Source organism: Asterias rubens, chromosome 19 (genome assembly GCF_902459465.1).
Source record: "Asterias rubens chromosome 19, eAstRub1.3, whole genome shotgun sequence".
NCBI lineage: Eukaryota > Metazoa > Echinodermata > Asteroidea > Forcipulatida > Asteriidae > Asterias > Asterias rubens.
In genome coordinates, this window is record NC_047080.1 from 4,579,150 (window position 1) to 4,595,748 (window position 16,599).

General features: G+C 38.6%; 1 protein-coding gene across 6 annotated transcripts in view; it reads left to right on the top strand.

Moving 5' to 3' along the window:
- Positions 1–16,599, top strand: part of LOC117303097 (DENN domain-containing protein 1B-like) — a 35,451-nt gene that overhangs the window by 7,657 nt on the left and 11,195 nt on the right. Inside the window, exons 6-20 of one of the 6 annotated variants that reach the window (XM_033787179.1) lie at positions 640–738; positions 1,426–1,479; positions 2,187–2,248; positions 2,642–2,690; positions 3,107–3,253; positions 3,533–3,634; positions 4,510–4,635; positions 5,226–5,327; positions 7,057–7,147; positions 7,413–7,519; positions 9,292–9,324; positions 9,969–10,004; positions 11,939–11,998; positions 12,904–13,059; positions 14,312–14,403. In XM_033787179.1, the coding sequence (XP_033643070.1) occupies positions 640–738; positions 1,426–1,479; positions 2,187–2,248; positions 2,642–2,690; positions 3,107–3,253; positions 3,533–3,634; positions 4,510–4,635; positions 5,226–5,327; positions 7,057–7,147; positions 7,413–7,519; positions 9,292–9,324; positions 9,969–10,004; positions 11,939–11,998; positions 12,904–13,059; positions 14,312–14,403 (1,316 nt within the window). The remainder of the gene's footprint in view (positions 1–639; positions 739–1,425; positions 1,480–2,186; positions 2,249–2,641; positions 2,691–3,106; positions 3,254–3,532; positions 3,635–4,509; positions 4,636–5,225; positions 5,328–7,056; positions 7,148–7,412; positions 7,520–9,291; positions 9,325–9,968; positions 10,005–11,938; positions 11,999–12,903; positions 13,060–14,311; positions 14,404–16,599) is intronic. The other 5 variants (XM_033787180.1, XM_033787182.1, XM_033787181.1 and 2 more) reach the window with 5 other exon arrangements.

The window sequence follows — 16,599 nt, forward strand, 5'->3', positions numbered from 1 at the left end:
AAAGGACAATTTTAAGTTTCTGTCACATTATAGGGCTCCAGTGTGAGAAGGGTCAAAATTGCATTGACGCACACCGGTTGTACGTACGCGCACAAAGTATTTCTAGGGTTTTTTTTTCATTGAGTACCAGTGTATTCATTGTACTCATTATGCACTTGTTTAAATTAGTGTTGTCTCTTTTTCTTTTCTGTTTGAACTGTGTATGTTGTTATTAATCAAGAATCAAGTTATTTGAAACTTCTAGACACTGGACACTATTGGTGATTGTCAAAAACCAGTCTTCTCCTTTGCTGTATCTTAACATATGCATAAAATAACAAACCTGTGAAAATTTGAACTCAATCGGTCATCGAAGTTGCAAGATATTAATGAAAGAAAAATCACCCTTGTCACACAAAGTTGTGTGCTTTCAGATGCTTGATTTCGAGACCTCAAATTCTAAATCTGAGGTCTCAAAATCAAATTCGTGGAATACTACTTCTTTCTCGAAAACTATGTCACTTCAGAGGGAGCCGTTTCTCACAATGTTTTATACCACCAACCTCTCCCCATTACTCGTTACCAAGACAGGTTTTATGCTAATAATTGTTTTGAGAAACTACCAATAGTGTCCACTGCGTTTAATTTTTTCTATTCCAGAATGATGTCGCTGATCAGCTGATACTGAAGCTCTTTGAGGCTGAGGTTCCCAACGCCTATACACAGTGTCAGATCTCTATAGCTGGTGACGTCCCAGTGGTATGTAGTATTCACATAGAGTTATATATAAGAACTAGAGGGCGCACTGGTGATGCTTCTGGCACAAACGTGACGGGACATCAAGGAGACATGCGCGCACCATTCTGTACGCGCGTTGAATAAGAAACACACGTTGGAGTTTGTGTTTATTGAACGCTACGCGATGCTGTTTTTTCAACTTACAAAATGGCCACACAAACACACGCTTAGCAATGCCTGTTTGTTCAACTTAGAAAATGGCCGCAGGCGCGCATGCCGGGTCGCGTATATAGGCCAGTGCGCCCTCTAGTTCTTATATACATGTATAACTCTATGAATATTCATGATGTTTTATTTCTGTCCACGTCCGGAGCCCCCTTGGAATCAACTGGTCCTTTGTAGACCAGCGTTGCTACCATGGGCAGCGTGCCATATTGATACCTCTCGTCACTGACCGCGGGGTCCGATTTCACAAAGAGCTAAGATTGATCTTAACTGCAAATCAATCGTAGTTGCTAAGGAAAGTGTGATGTCACAATACAAATCACTATTGTAATACTGACCGTTTTGTATTGCGATTCGTTTTATTGCTTTGTGAAATCGGCCCCAGGTAGTGAAACGCCGCTTGTAGCCATTGGAAGTTTTAATGTTTTGTCAGACTATGAGATATTCAGAAGTTTATTTTTGTGCTCAATTTTTTTTTTTCAGGAGATGAAATTTGCAGGTCCAGATAGCAAAGCATTGCCTAGAATACCTGACAATGTAAGTAGACATAACTCATGTCTAGTTCCATGTAAAATCAAATCTTACATTGCATTTTATTCACATGTATGAACCAGACTTTACCAGGTAAAGAGTTGAGAGTGTCATGGCCGAGTGGTTAAGAGCATCAAATTCAAGTTCTGGTGCTAAGTCACCGGAGTGTGGGCTCGAATCCCGGTCGTGACACTTGTGTCCTTGAGCAAGATACTTTACTATAATTGCTTCTCTTCACCCAGGGGGAAATGGGTAACCTGCGAGGGTAGAGGTTGATATTGTAAATGAAAAAGCTTTTGGAGCGAAATAAACTGTTGCCCAGGTTGTAAACTCCCAAGGGAGCTGAGAAACATTATAAGGGATGTTATTGGCCCTATGACCAGGGCACTAATGTAAAGCGCATTGATACGGTTATTGTGAAATGCGCTATATAAGAATTGGTTATTATTATTATTAAATGTCCATTGTTTATGTAGCTCTGATCATATACGCACATTACAGAGACCAATGGATTTACCTGGTAAGTCAACTGCCATGAAGCGCCCCAAAAGTTCCCCATTAAAGGTTGTGGAGGAAGAAAAACATTTAAAGACTGCTGACCAATCAGCAGCCAGTATTCTAACTTGTTTGGATTGTGAAAAAAAAAAAGTTCACTTAACATCAGGAATTAAAAAAAGTTTACAAAACGATTTGATTTCTTTCTGTATCAACAGCGGAACATGGTGGAATACTTCAGTGCAGTCAACCCCCTGAACATGATGACACTATTTGCTAGGTAAGACCTCTGGATAAAAAACCTAAATGCAAACGAAACAGGTTTTGCATTTGATGTTAAACTTTCAGTTTTACAAAGGCCATGTTTTCACTTTTGGGTGCAGAGCTCCATGGCTTTATGTTGAAGCCCTGAGCTCTTGAATTAATACATACTTGGTTTGCGGTAACACCACGTGTGTATCTACCTGCCAGGTAGATTGCGTTCTTCAGAGAATACACACATGGTGTGTCACCCTAGACCAAATATATATAGATACCTCACCATGCAATTCCTCAAATCCCATAGGACTTGCAGGCATTGTGATCATAACCACTCCTGAACCCATGACTTTAGACACGGCCCATCTTGTTCTTGTTGTTAACTACTATTGATTGTTTCTTTCTCATTTTACAGTCTTCTAAACGAAAGGAGGGTCTTAGTTACTTCAGAAAAGCTGAGTAGGGTAAGAACACTTCCCCCCTGTTTTCTTTAGACTGAGATCAGGATAAAGAATATTATATTATGTTTTTACCCTTATACGCATGTGAGTGAAGCACCTTGTAATTTCAAACTGCCAGGCAATCTAAGCGGTCCAGTTGGTAAGACATTGGGTAAGAACACTCCCCCATGTAATGGTTTACAAGGTGCTGGTGGCACAATATGCAGCCAATCAAACCAGGAACACCTGGACGAACCCCTTCTCTTTAAGAAAAGTGCTCCTAAAATGTGCATTACACAATTCACAGGACCTACGAAATCTACTCCAGGGCAGTAGAATAAACAGCAAGACAAGTTCTCAATGAATAATCTACACAGCAACTAGGTGGTGTTTATTGCAAACTGAATATATACATTGTCATTTTTTATTTTTATTTTCAGTTAGCAGCGATAGTTCATGGATCTGCGTCCTTACTTTACCCCCTCTATTGGCAGCATATCTACATTCCAGTCATGCCGGCTCATCTCATCGATTACTGTTGCGCTCCGATGCCGTTCTTCGTTGGTGTTCATTCCTCGTTCATGCCGGTAAATTTACCTTTTTTTTTCACCTCATAAATATGTTTTAACATATTTAACAAACATTTGAGATTTTGAAACATTATTTTCTTGTCCAGCTCCCACAAGTTAATTTCATTTTAGATATTTTCTTCTTGTAGCCTCTGACCAAGAGTGGCTTTTAGCAAAAAAAAAGAGAAAAAAAAGAGAAAAAAATGCATGGAAAAAAGATGAAGTGGAAAACAACTCTTTGGATGACCAGACATTGAACTTGTTGTTAGCTTGAGGATGCATTTGTTTGTCTTGCAGCAAGTGCGCAAGATGGCGCTGGATGAGGTGGTTATACTCAACGCAGACACCAACAAGATTGAGACGCCATTTGACGATCTTCAAGCATTCCCCCCAGAAGCTGTGAGTTGTCTTCCATGTCTTTTTTGTTTTTCTTCTTAAAGAAATCATCCTTATTTCTCATTACAAGGGAAAGTACATCATTTAAATATTAATTTAACCAGTTGACACTGGTTGATTCCAAATTTTTAAAAAGGATGGAGAATTCAATTTTGTGGTGTACTGATTTTCCAAAAGATGCAGTCCTCATGTGAGTGGACAAACAATTACTAGAAAGTTGCTAAAAGTCTTTAGCCCCACATTAAAATGGTGTAAACTGCCATCATATTCAATACTCCCCCAGTGCAATATTTTGTCAAAATTCTAAACATCTGATGACATATTGCCATTTTTTTTTCAATTTCTGTTTTCCCAGTACTTTCCCAAGGTCTGCGAAAACAAACCACAGGCATGTTACTTATTTTTCACAGTACTTAGTATACAGTGCTTACCGGATGGGTGTATGACAGTGATGAGATTGTTTAGACATTTGGCTGAATTCAGACTTTTTATGTCGGCCTGGTGAAGAAAATCAGATTATTTGTTATCCCCTCAAATAAAGAAATCCTGCTCATTGGTGTACTTCTCTAGTGCTTTGGATACTGTTCCAAAAGCGCCTTTGAAGTTATAACCACAGCGATTACCAAACGGTAGAAATGGCATCATTACAACATACCTTTGAATTTGTATCCAAGTTTCAGATTTTTTCAGTAGTAATGACTCTCACCCCTGGTGTATGGGCAACAAATAATATTGTTATCTCCAAGAAAATTTTACATAACTTCTTAAACATTTTGAGCTATAAGCTCTTGTGGATTTCTACCCTGAATGTCATCCCTGAGGTTTAAAGGCCTGTTTGAACTTCATGAGATGAAAAACTAAACTTTCTTTGTTCTCAGGTGAGTGAGCTGAAGAAGAATCTTAAGAATGAAAACCTCTTCTATGGAGACGGAGTAGCCAGGTCCTTTCTCAAGACACTTGTTTATCTACTAGGAGGATACAGGGAAGCAGTCAGGATCAAGACTGTAAGTTATACATCTTAAAAAATAATAATAATAATAATAATAATAATAATAATAATAATAATAATAATAATAATAATAATAATGGAAATTTATATAGTGCCTATCCATGTTACCATGCTCCTTGGTGCTGAACAATTAAAAGAAAACCTATTAAAGGCAGTGTACACTATTGGTCATTGTCAAAGACTAGCCTTCACAGTAGGTCTATCTCAACATATGCATAAAGTAACAAACCTGTGAAAATTTGAGCTCGAACGTTCATCGAAGTTGCAAGATAATAATGAAAGAAAAAACACCATTGTCACAAGAAGTTGTGTGCTTTCAGATGCTAGATTTAGAGACCTCAAATTCTAAATCTGAGGTCTCATAATCAAATTCATGGAAAATAACTTGTTTCACGAAAATGACGTTACTTCAGAGGGAGCCGTTTCTCACAATGTTTATACTATCAACCTCTCCCCATTACTCGTTACCAAGTTAGATTTTATGCTAATAATTATTTTGAATAATCACCAATAGTTTCCACTGCCTATAAGGGATGATTTCTAGAGGTAGATGATTGATTCTGAATTTGTTATTGTTGTTTGTAGGGCACTGAGATCGGTTTTGATCAGGAGGTGTTTGTACAATGTAGATCACGCAACATGCAGCCATTCTTAGAGAAATTATTACAATTGCAACATTTCACTCAGGTAAGATAAGTCTGTCTCACTCACTCAGTCGACCCAAGTTGTCGCGTTACAGCATGTTTGAGTCGGGCTCTATGTCTGACATGCCACACAACGCTATCCTGCTTACAGCTGATTAGCTCCTCCTTGTTGACTACTCCTGCGTCTTCAATCGGGGTCTTTAGCATGGTCTTGGTGGGTCTTTCGGGGCCGTGCATGCCGTGAGTGGGCTCCCACACGATGAATTTATTGGCTGGTAGCTCCTACGGCGCTTATTGATCTTCTGACTCATGGGGGGGGGGATGTTGCTATAGAGAAGTCTGTCTGTTTCAATTCAAAGAGAACTATGAGACCCATAAAAAGGGTTTACAATTTGCTGTGGCCTATTCATCGGCTTCTGCCAAAAACGCCAGACAAACCACTTCTTTTTGGGATTTAGTGTAACTGGGGTTTCTGAAGCACAGTCAGACCATTGGAAATCCCTCATTGACCTTACAATGATATTGAAGTCTTATAATATAGCGCACGTATCTACCAAACTAGGTACTCAAGGCGCTGAGTGAGTATATACAAACTTTCAGAAAGATATTGCTGTGATGAATTCTGAGACCCAATTATGTAGCACTTATATGGGTTTACAAGGTGCTACGGCGCATGAAGCAGCCACAACCAGGAACAGCCGGGGCGAACCCCTTCTCTTTCCGATAAGTGCACTGGGTTCTTTTACATGCGTTACACAACACATGGGACCAACGGCTTTACGTCCCATCCGAAGGACGAAGCAATGGTAAAGTGTCTTGCTTAAGGACACAAGTGTCACGGCTGGGGATTCAAACCCACCCTCTGTTGATCAGAAACACCAGAGTTTAAATTCGGTGCTCTTAACCGCTCGGTCACGACACTGCCATGCCTGATTGAACTGGGTTCTTTTGCTTGTCCTGACTGGGACTCAAACCTGCACTCTGCTGATCAGAAACACCAGAGCTTGAGTCCGATGTTTTTAACCGCTTGGCCACGACAAACCATAACAAACGTTTTCCTGCTTTCAGTGTGGGTTCATTTCAGAAAATACAACCTGTTTTTCCAGCCATGAGTTGTTTTTTCATTGTTAAAAGTTTCTTTTACACACCCATATACATGTACAGACACTTTCTATAGACATTTACAGATTTTAAAAAGGCTACTATTTTTTTTTAAGATGGGGATTCTGAAGCCAATCAAACTGTTGGAAGTCCGCTATATGATCCGCCTATCATTAACCTACGCCTGGTTGAATAGAAGACATCCAATAGAGATTAAAGGAACACGTTGCCTTGGATCGGACGAGTTGGTCTTTGGAAAGTGTTTGTAACTGTTTTTTATAAAATGCATATGGTTGGAAAGATGTTTTAAAAGTAGAATACAATGATCCACACAAATTTGCCTCGAATTTGCGTGGTTTTCCTTCTACTGTGCGAACTAACACGGTCTGCCATTTATGGGAGTCAAAAATTTGACTCTCATAAATGGCCGACCGTGTTGGTCGACGAGGTAAACGGAAAACCGTGCCATTTAGAGGCATGTTTGTGTGGATCTTTGTATTCTACTTTCTCAACATCTTTCTAGCCATATGCATTTTATAACAAATGGTTACAAAAGACCAACTCGACCGATCTAAGGCAACGTGTTCCTTTAAAAGGCCTAATCACTATTTGTCTTGACAAAATCTGTGTGTTGTTTTTGACTGGTTTATTTCTTTGTACTGGAATGTTAGTTTATAGATGCGAGAGTGCAGCTGATCAAATCAGGGATGCCCATCAATGATCTCTTCGAGGAGGAATTGGAGATTGCTAAGCAAGACGGAAGTAAGTATCATGACCAGGGTTGGATTGCATAAAGCTGGCTAAGCACAGAAAAATCTTGCTCAGCAGAAATGGGTTACCAGCCAAGATACCATGTAATGTGTATATTGTTTGACTACTCTGGTTCCCTGTTATTTTTTGCTTAGCGGATAATTTGTAGAGGTGCATCCTAAAAATTTCAAACAAGTTCCTGAGGAGGACACTGGAAGATTTGGGTCAAGACAAACTGATCGGTGTTTTTTTCTTTTCTTTTTTCTGTTTAAACTAGGTCTCTCCAGCAAGAATTTGAAGGAGACATTGAGGATGCATCTTATATCGGCTAGAACCGATGGCAAAAAAATGTTTAAAGATGCTCAGAAAAAGGTACAACAGAGGGTGAGGTTTCTTTCTGCTTTCTTATCCATCATATTGTGTCTCTTATTACATATAACAATATGCTCTTGTTTTCATGAGGAATTGCTTGTAGCCGTTTCTTTATTTTGAATTTCTGGGGCCTCAGATTGCGTAAATGTTGACGGCTGCTTGGAGAAAAAATAGAGGCATAATAATTTTCAAAAACGTTTTTCAAATGTAGTTAAAAGTTGTGCATGTTTTTTTTTCTCTAAAGATTGGTGCCGTATTGCGCATTAATTATTGTGTAAAAGTCTACATCATAATTTGTGTGCATGTTTTTATTAAAATTCATAATTATGCTTACTGCATGAATGTCAGCTAAATATGCATGAAATAGGGGCCAAGAGCACGCAGCTGCTGCCCAAGCATTGCATACCAACATTAACTTAACAAGGAAATCTTGCTTTAATAGCATAACAAAGGCCCTATTTCAAAGACCATTTTCAAAATCATGGCTTTAAGGCAGTGGACACTATTGGTAATTACTCAAAATAATTATTAGCATAAAAACTTACTTGGTGATGAGTAATGGGGAGAGGTTGATGATATAAAACATTGTGAGAAACAGCTCCCTCTGAAGTGACCTAGTTTTCGAGAAAGAAGTAATTTTCCACGAAATTTGATTTCGAGCTCAGATTTAGAATTTGGGGTCTCGAAATCAACCATCTAAAAGCACACAACTTCGTGTGACAAGGGTGTTTTTTCTTTCCTTATAATCTGACAACTTTGACGACCGATTGAGCTCAAATTTTCACATGTTTTTTTTTTTGCATATGTTGAGATACACCAATTCAATTACAATAGTTTTCAGTGTCTTTAAGCCTTGGATTCTTTCGGGTAAAATAACAGAGCAAAGGGATAACTCGACCATTTGAAGTCCAGTGCGAACAGGGAACCTTCACCCAGGTAACTTAACTGAGTCCAACGGGTAGTTTAAATTCGTTTTGCAACTGGGTCATGCACTTCACCCAAAGTAATTTGCTATACAGTAGTTTTCTGCTGGAAGAAGTGAAATTTAACCCCGGGGTTACCAGCCAAAAGTGTCATGCAGTGAACCATGCTGTGGGGTGAGTTCTTCTGACACTTCCTCTTTTGTTAGCAAAGTGTTTCCATCAACCGTTTCGCAAATACCCATTGCGCAAGCGCTAACTAAATGAGCTGCATTCTGGTCTACCTAGACCAGCATGCACCGCATAATGCCCAATGCACGCGCACAGAGTATTTGCGATAAGGTCTTTGTTGGCTTTATGGTGTGAGGCTTGGTTGCACTTGTATGATGTGACATGCTGCTTTTGTTGCGATTGGCCGTTTCCTTTTATTTGAACATTTTTCCGTATTAATTTTTAAATCCGTCCTAATGTCACTTTTGTAACCCCCTTCCTCACCCCTCTTCCCAACCTCCTTCATTATCTCTGCCTTAACTTTCTCCCCAAATTAATTGTGAATTTGTATCTCGCCCTTGTCCTTCCCGACAAACCTACCCCCCCCCCCAAACCAAAAACCTCTTCCCTGCCATTACCCCATACATAATCCCTTCCCTTACTCCTGCCTACCCCATTCCCCACCCCCTCTAATCCTTTCACTTGACCCTTTTCTTATCCCTACCCTTCTCCTGCCTAACCTATTCCCTTATCCCCACCCAACCCCTGTCCTTGCCCCCTACCTTACCCCCTCATTATCGGTATCCCGCCCTTGCCCCATCTACCCCTTCCCTTCCAAACTTACCCCTCCCCTCTTCCCCACGGTACCAACAGATGATACAAGCCCATGGTTCAATAAGACCAAAGGTAGGTAAACTCCTTCAGTCTTGCTTTTTAACATCCAGTCAATGCATCACTCACTGCTGTAGCCACATCATTTTCATCAAGTCATTGTGTCAAGTGCACAGACATACTTTTTTTTCGAAATGAGATTTATCGTGAAACGGGGACGGCCACTTTAAGGTGAGAGCTACACTTGGCTGATTTGGGCTATCTACCAAAATCGTCAAAATTGTCACCGTCATACCTGTCATGTTCCCTGTTTGCAATAACATTAACCAGTACTAACTCTTGCTATACCAGAGGGATCCGACTATGCAAGAAATACATGTTGTTAATGGCCTGATGTTTGGACCTTAGGGTTGATGCTAGGATAAGAACGTCAGGCCATTAATTTTTTTTTTTTTTTTTTTTTTTTTTTTTTGCAATTACAAATAACTGTTATTCTATGAGATTTCCTGAAACTTTCATAAATATTTAGACAAAGATAACAGTTAATACCTTTTCTAAAGACCTCTTCTTGGAGGATTTAACTGTTTGCTGTTTGTGTTTAACCATGTCATTATTTGACCACTTTCTCTCATTTTTGTCACTCCTCTTTCCTTGCACTCATCTTCACCGTGTGTCTCCATCCCTTTTCCATTTCCCCGACGTGTCATCCTCTCTCCCAGGCTAATCCTGCGGCAATGAAACAGAAGCTGAAAGAGGTAAAAGGAAATGTTACAACTTAACTTATTAGCGTCACTTAAAGGCACTGGATACTTTTTGGTAATTGTCAAAGACCAGTATTCTCACTTGGTGTATCCAAATCCCAACATATGCATAAAATAACAAATCTGTGAAAATTTTTACTCAATTGGGCATCGAAATTGCAAGAGAATAATGAAAGAAAAAAAAACACACTTGTTGCACAAATTTGTGTGATTTTTACATGCCTAATGAAAGGCTTCAGAAGTCTTTTAATATTTGAGTGCGAAATTACATCTTTCTCACAAACTTTGTTACTTTAGTGGGAGCTGTTTCTCACAATGTTTTTGCTATCAACAGCCCTCCATTACTCGTTACCAAGTAAGGTTTTATGCTAATAATTATTTTGAGTAATTACCAACAGTGTCCAGTGCCTTTAATGGTGTTTACTCCTCGTTTATTATCCACAAGGTAATATGCTAATCATTAGTTGGTAGCCAATGCAGGTAGAAAAAGGGATTAGTTTTTATCTTTGCTGAGTTATTGTGTTTATGTATAAATAAATTCTGTTTAGCACCTCTGGCTAAATGTATTAACAAAATAGTTAGACCACCAACGTTACAGCTAGATAGCTCAGTTGGTTAAGCACTGGCACGTTAATAAGGAGGTGGTATGATCAAGTCCCCAAACCAGTCTGTGAGCCTACCTTTAGAACACGATGATGTGTGGGTACAACTCTAATAACATTCTTTATCCCCGGTATAACATTAACATCTTAACATTTGTTTGTTTGTTAGTTTTTTTGTTTTTTGTTTGTTTATTGCCAAATATCGCAATATATAATTTTCAAACATACATGCATTTAGGTACACAATGGGTGATAAGTGGAGGGCACCAGGAAAACGCCTAGGCTTACGCAGGGCTTGGTCCTTCAATCTGTATCGTTCTCCTTCATTTCTTCAGTAGTACACTAGCCTTTCATCAATCCATTCATGAAACATTTAAAGACACTGGACACTATTGGTAATTGTCAAAGACCAGTCTTCTCACTTGGTGTATCTCATCATATGCATAAAATAACAAACCTGTGAAAATTTGAGCTCAATTGGTCATTGAAGTTGCAAGATAGCTAAGAATGAGAAACCACCCTTGTCACACGAAGTTGTGTGCTTTCAGATGCTTGATTTCGAGACCTCAAATTCTAGTTCTGAGGTCTCGAAATCAAAATCGTGGATAAATACTTCTTTCTCGTAAAGAGGGAGGGAGCTGTTTCTCACAATATTTTATACTATCAACCTCTCCCCTTTACTCATTACCAAGTAAGGTTTTATGCTAATAATTATTTTGAGTAATTACCAATAGTGTCCAATGCCTTTAATAGCAGAACTCACCGAGCCATCATCTTATTCATACTTCTGAGTTTGAAACCCAAATTTGCTTCATTGTCTTCTCACCATTGGGTTCTTGGCTCATGTAGTGATCAATTTCCCTTTTCTGAGAGTCCTTGGCTTCATAACCAGATTAATAAATGAAATGTTTCCACATCCAGTTTTTCAGGTGCAGCGACCACCATCCTTTATTCATGTTTTTGAATGTAGAGAATCTATACAGACCAAACCTAGCGATGGCAATTAATATTTTATTGGTCGGGGGACCTAGGTGTCTGTGGTAGAATTTCTTCACGGATGTTGATTTAGATTGTTATGGGACTTGATGAAGAATCTTCCTCCATTTTTGATGGGAGTTTTGCTTTTGTTTGTCGAGTGCTTCGGAGCTGACTTCATACACCAAGATTTTGAAACCTTATGTATTGTAGAATGCAAGAAGTTTTTCAAGAGGGGTAGACGGGTTTTTGTTAAAGTATTGTATCATCTTTTGTACCCCACCTGCGGGAAACAGAATGTCTAATATTATTCCTTGATTGTCGATTCCTTGTTTTTTGTTATTTCCCCAGACTCGGGACTTTGCCAACAAGCAGTTGAGCGGCATGAAGACTAAACTCATCAAGGGCAAGGTTTGGTTTAACCCTCCTACTGTTTGACCATTCAATATCGTCCAATGTGGTTTTGAATAATAGTTTATTCTTATTTATTTGAATTGAGAAAACAGAAATAGCTGTTCCAAACTACTAACCAACCAAAAGTACCTATGGTATATGAATGCAAAAAAAATAGTTAATGGCCTGACGTTTCGACCCTAGCAGAGTCTTTTTCGAACGCTGTTTGAGTTTATAACACACCTCTTGCTGGTTCTGTATTCTGGTTGGCTGAACACAGTCAAACGGAAACGCCCATATTATAAGCAGCCTTTGTCAAGTAGGGAATGATAACTTGTGAGATTCAGGGATGAGATTGTTCAGACTTTTGGCTGAATTCAGACTTTTTATGTCGGCCTGGTGAAGAAAATCACACAATATTTTTTTCCACAAATAATGAAATCCTGCTCATTGGTCTATTTCTCTAGTGCTTTGGATGCTGTCTGTTTCCAAAAGCTCCTTGGAATATATAACCACAGGGGTTACCAAACTGTAGAAATGGCATCATTTCAACATACCTTTGAATTTGTATCCAAGTCTCAGACTTTTTCGTTAGTAATGACTCTCACCCCTGGAGATTACATTCCTGGGCAGGATTCGAACCAGAGTTCACAGGGATGGAAGACTTGGCAAGATAACCACTTCGGCCAAGCTGTTCCTCTTGATAATGCAGATTCTATATAGAAAGGTTTGCGTTAACACCATGTAATGACTATCTCTAATGAGTTGAAGGGTGGTTCAACGGTGTTTTTCAGGACCTGGTGTTACCGCAAACTTTTCTATATCGTATTTCCACCATGCAAAATTTTAAATCCTACTAATGCAGTTTCTGGAAAAAATTTGTTAGAAATAACGTTGATTTTTGTTTTCTCAAATCATTGAAGGAAACTGAAGATCTTGACCTGCAGTCTAAGACCAACCACCGTCACACCACCTACCTAGACATCTCTTTACCTCTCCCTGCCTCTAGCGCACCTACGTCACCCTCAGTCAGCCCAAATCAAAGCCCGCTCAGTATCCGAAGTCTGGATGTAAGGAGGGTAAGTCCTACCAAATCTTTAGGAGTATTAAAGACACTGGACACTATTGGTTATTGTCAAAGACCAGTACTCTCACTAGGTGTATCTCAACATATGCATGAAATAACAAACCTGTGAAAGTTTGAGCCCAATTGGTCATCGAAGTTGCAAGATAATAATCAAAGAAAAAACACCCTTGTCACACGAAGTTGTGTGCTTTCAGATGCTTGATTTCGGGGACCTCAAAATCTAATTCTGAGGTCTCAAAATAAAATTTGTGGAAAAATTACTTCTTTCTCGAAGAGTATGTTACTTCAGAGGGAGCTGTTTCTCACAATGTTTTATACTATTAACAGCTCCTCATTGCTTGTTACCAAGTAAGGTTTTACGGTAACAATTATTTTGAGTAATTACCAATTTTGTCCACTGCCTTTAAGTATTAATTAATTAATAGAATTGGCAGGTATTTTATCAGACTCCAAGTCAACATTTGAAAATATTTTTCTGTGTGTCGCAATAATTTTACACTGAGGGAAGTTTATTCATCATTATTATTAAGCAATATTGAATTAAAAAAACATAAGACCAACTTGACTGGCTCGACACCACTGGCATTGGGCCTACAATCTAGTGTCAAACTAGAGCCTTGATTATTACATGTATGTGTTAACAAATAGGAGGGGGGGTTTCACCATGTTGCATATTGAGCACCCAATGGTCAATATGTGGGCAGAGGACATTGACCTCTAATTGGTGAGTATGGCGGTGTCCTTTGTGGCAGGCTAGGGGTCAATATACCTTGTGCATACACCGTGTACAAATTACACAGGCATGCAACTCTTCCGGGTTTCCGCAGAATTCCGCGTCTTTTGTTTTTTTGTTAGCCTAATATATGCCTGGCAACAACAGTGTACAACTACAATCATGTAAAACAAGCCTAGTACATGCTAACGATGCACCCAAGAGCATAATAAACCTCAACATTTTCTAGGGTACCATTGTGGGTATCATGTCCCGTGGTGTTTCGGCTGCCTCGCTCCGCACTTGCGTTGTGCCTTTGAAAATTGTCCTTTTTTTTTTCTTTTCAACGGGCAGTTGCATGCCTGAATACACCAGCAGGAAGAGAGGGCACTGTGCCTCTTTCAATAACTCTGTAATTCGAAAGAAAAACAAAAGGGCTGTAAAATTAAACTAAGGATCTTGGTGTTTTGCAAAAAAAAAAAAAATTAACAATGCAAATATTTAAATGTATTTTGTTTTATCTCTCAAACAGAAAACAACAAGCGTGAAATCTTCGGAGGGATATTCCAGTCGACCAATGACTATGGCTGGAATACCGATCCCAAATCGCCAACTGTCAGATGAGTACGTCTTATTTTATATTATCTACCCAAAAAATTGTTCTCAGTTGGTCATCAAAGTTGCAAGAGATATAAAAGGAGAACACGTTGCCTTGGATCGGACGACTTGGTCTATACAAAGCATTGTAACCGTTTTTTAAAATATAAAATGCATATGGTTAGAAAGATGTTTTAAAAATAAAATTCAATGATTCACACAAGTTTGCCTCGAAAATGCGTGATTTTCCTTTTACTGTGCGAACTAACACGATCGGCCATTTGTGGGAGTAAAAGATTTGGCTCTCATAAATGGCCGACCGTGTTAGTCGACGAGTGTGGATCGTTGTATTCTACTTTTACAACATCTTTCTATCCATATGCATTTTATAACAAACAGTTACAAATGCTTTTCAAAGACCAACTCAAAAGATCCAAGGCAACGTGTTCCTTTAAAGAAAAAACACACAGGGTGCAACAATTTGTGTGCTTTCAGATGCCTAAAAAAGGCTTCAAGCCTGAAGTCTTTTGATATTTGAGTGAAAAATTACCTCTTTTTTAAAACTAACATTACTTCAGAGGGATGTTCTGTACTATCAACAGCTGTTATGCTTACAATTATTTTTAGTAGTTACCAATAGTGTCAAGCGCCTTTAAAGGATTGGGTGTAAATTTTCTTTAAGCCAATCCAGGATTTCAGAAATTTGGTCGCCTTAAGATTTATCTCATTAGCATGTTTGTTTATCACCAACACCTTAGTGAAACTAAAAACTCGTTAAGATTTTTAATGAAACCCATTTAAACTAATTACTAAGCTATGCTAACTCAAATCACACGGGACATGAGGACGTATTTAAATTCAAATCTTTGTTTGGTTTGTGTTATTTTACTAATAAATAAACTGAAGGTCTCCGAATTTAAAGCAATCCGTAAGGATGGTGTTAGGGCTGTCAATTGTTCTCAACGAGGACAAATTTATTAGGGCCTCTTTAAAAAATAATGGAATATCTTATAAGTATGTCTACCGGATATGTAACAAAGAGCACCGCTTTGTTGTTTACCCCGTTAACGAGTTTGTAAATTTTGCAAATCAGCTTGAGAAGGGAAAACTGTTAAAGACTTCTTGTCTCCAAGGAGTGGCTCGTTAATAAAAAACTAATTACCGAGCGTCTACCGAGCGTCGCTTATTCACGTCTCATGGGGATATCTGGTTTTTTTATTATTCAGATGTCTTTATGATTACAGATGCTATGTCAGATTTTTGGCCCCAAACATTAAAAAAAAAAAAAAAAAAAAGTTTAACTTTTACTTTTAATGGTCAGGAACCCTGAAAAAAATTTAAAACGTTTCTTATAAAAACACATAAGAATTGGTCACGTGATATATTGTCGGGATACCGACAAAAACAAATTTTGAGCACGTTATTTCACTGCTGCTACTAATAATTGGCGGACTTCTTCAAGCAATGGCTCAAATGAAAGCTTGTAACTTTCTCGACCCCCATCAAAATAGCTATTGAATTTTAAATCAAAATTTTTGGGTCAAATCGGCCAAAAATCTGACATAGCATATTTAATGTGTTTGAACAAGTGCCTGCTTGAAGGCCTTTGAAGCCACTGATTTTTTATTTTATTTTATTTTTAGAAGCTCATATAATTGTATACTGGTTCTGTACACTTTTGTCAATGCTTCCGTTTTTTAAATTTTTTTAAAGGGGGGGGGGGCCGGGGTTTAGGGCAAGAAACATAAGTTTTTCACACTTGCATGAAAAATACTGAGCGCTTTGATAAAGAGTGTGATAAGCCCTATATAAAAACAAAGTATTTATATTATTTTTCATCGGTACAAGCTGCAAGAAAAAAAAATAAAAATTATGATAAGAATCCCAAGTGCTTTTACAATCAGAAAGATGAGTAGGTATTACATCTGTGGCTAGGATGTTTTAGAAATATAATGGGGTTATGGCGGGGGTGGGGGGGGCGGGAGATTGGAGAGAGGTTTCTAAGGTACTTATGTGATTGTTCACCGTGACAGGTTTGTTTCGATGTAGAAGTAATCTTATTAATGGGGCAGTGAGTGCAGCGTCCTCTTCTTTAAAGGCACTGGACACTATTGGTAATTGTCAAAGTCTAGCCTTCACAGTTGGTATATCTCAACATATGCATAAAATAAGAAACCTGTCACAATTTGAGCTCAATTGGTCGTCAAACTTGCGAGATAATAA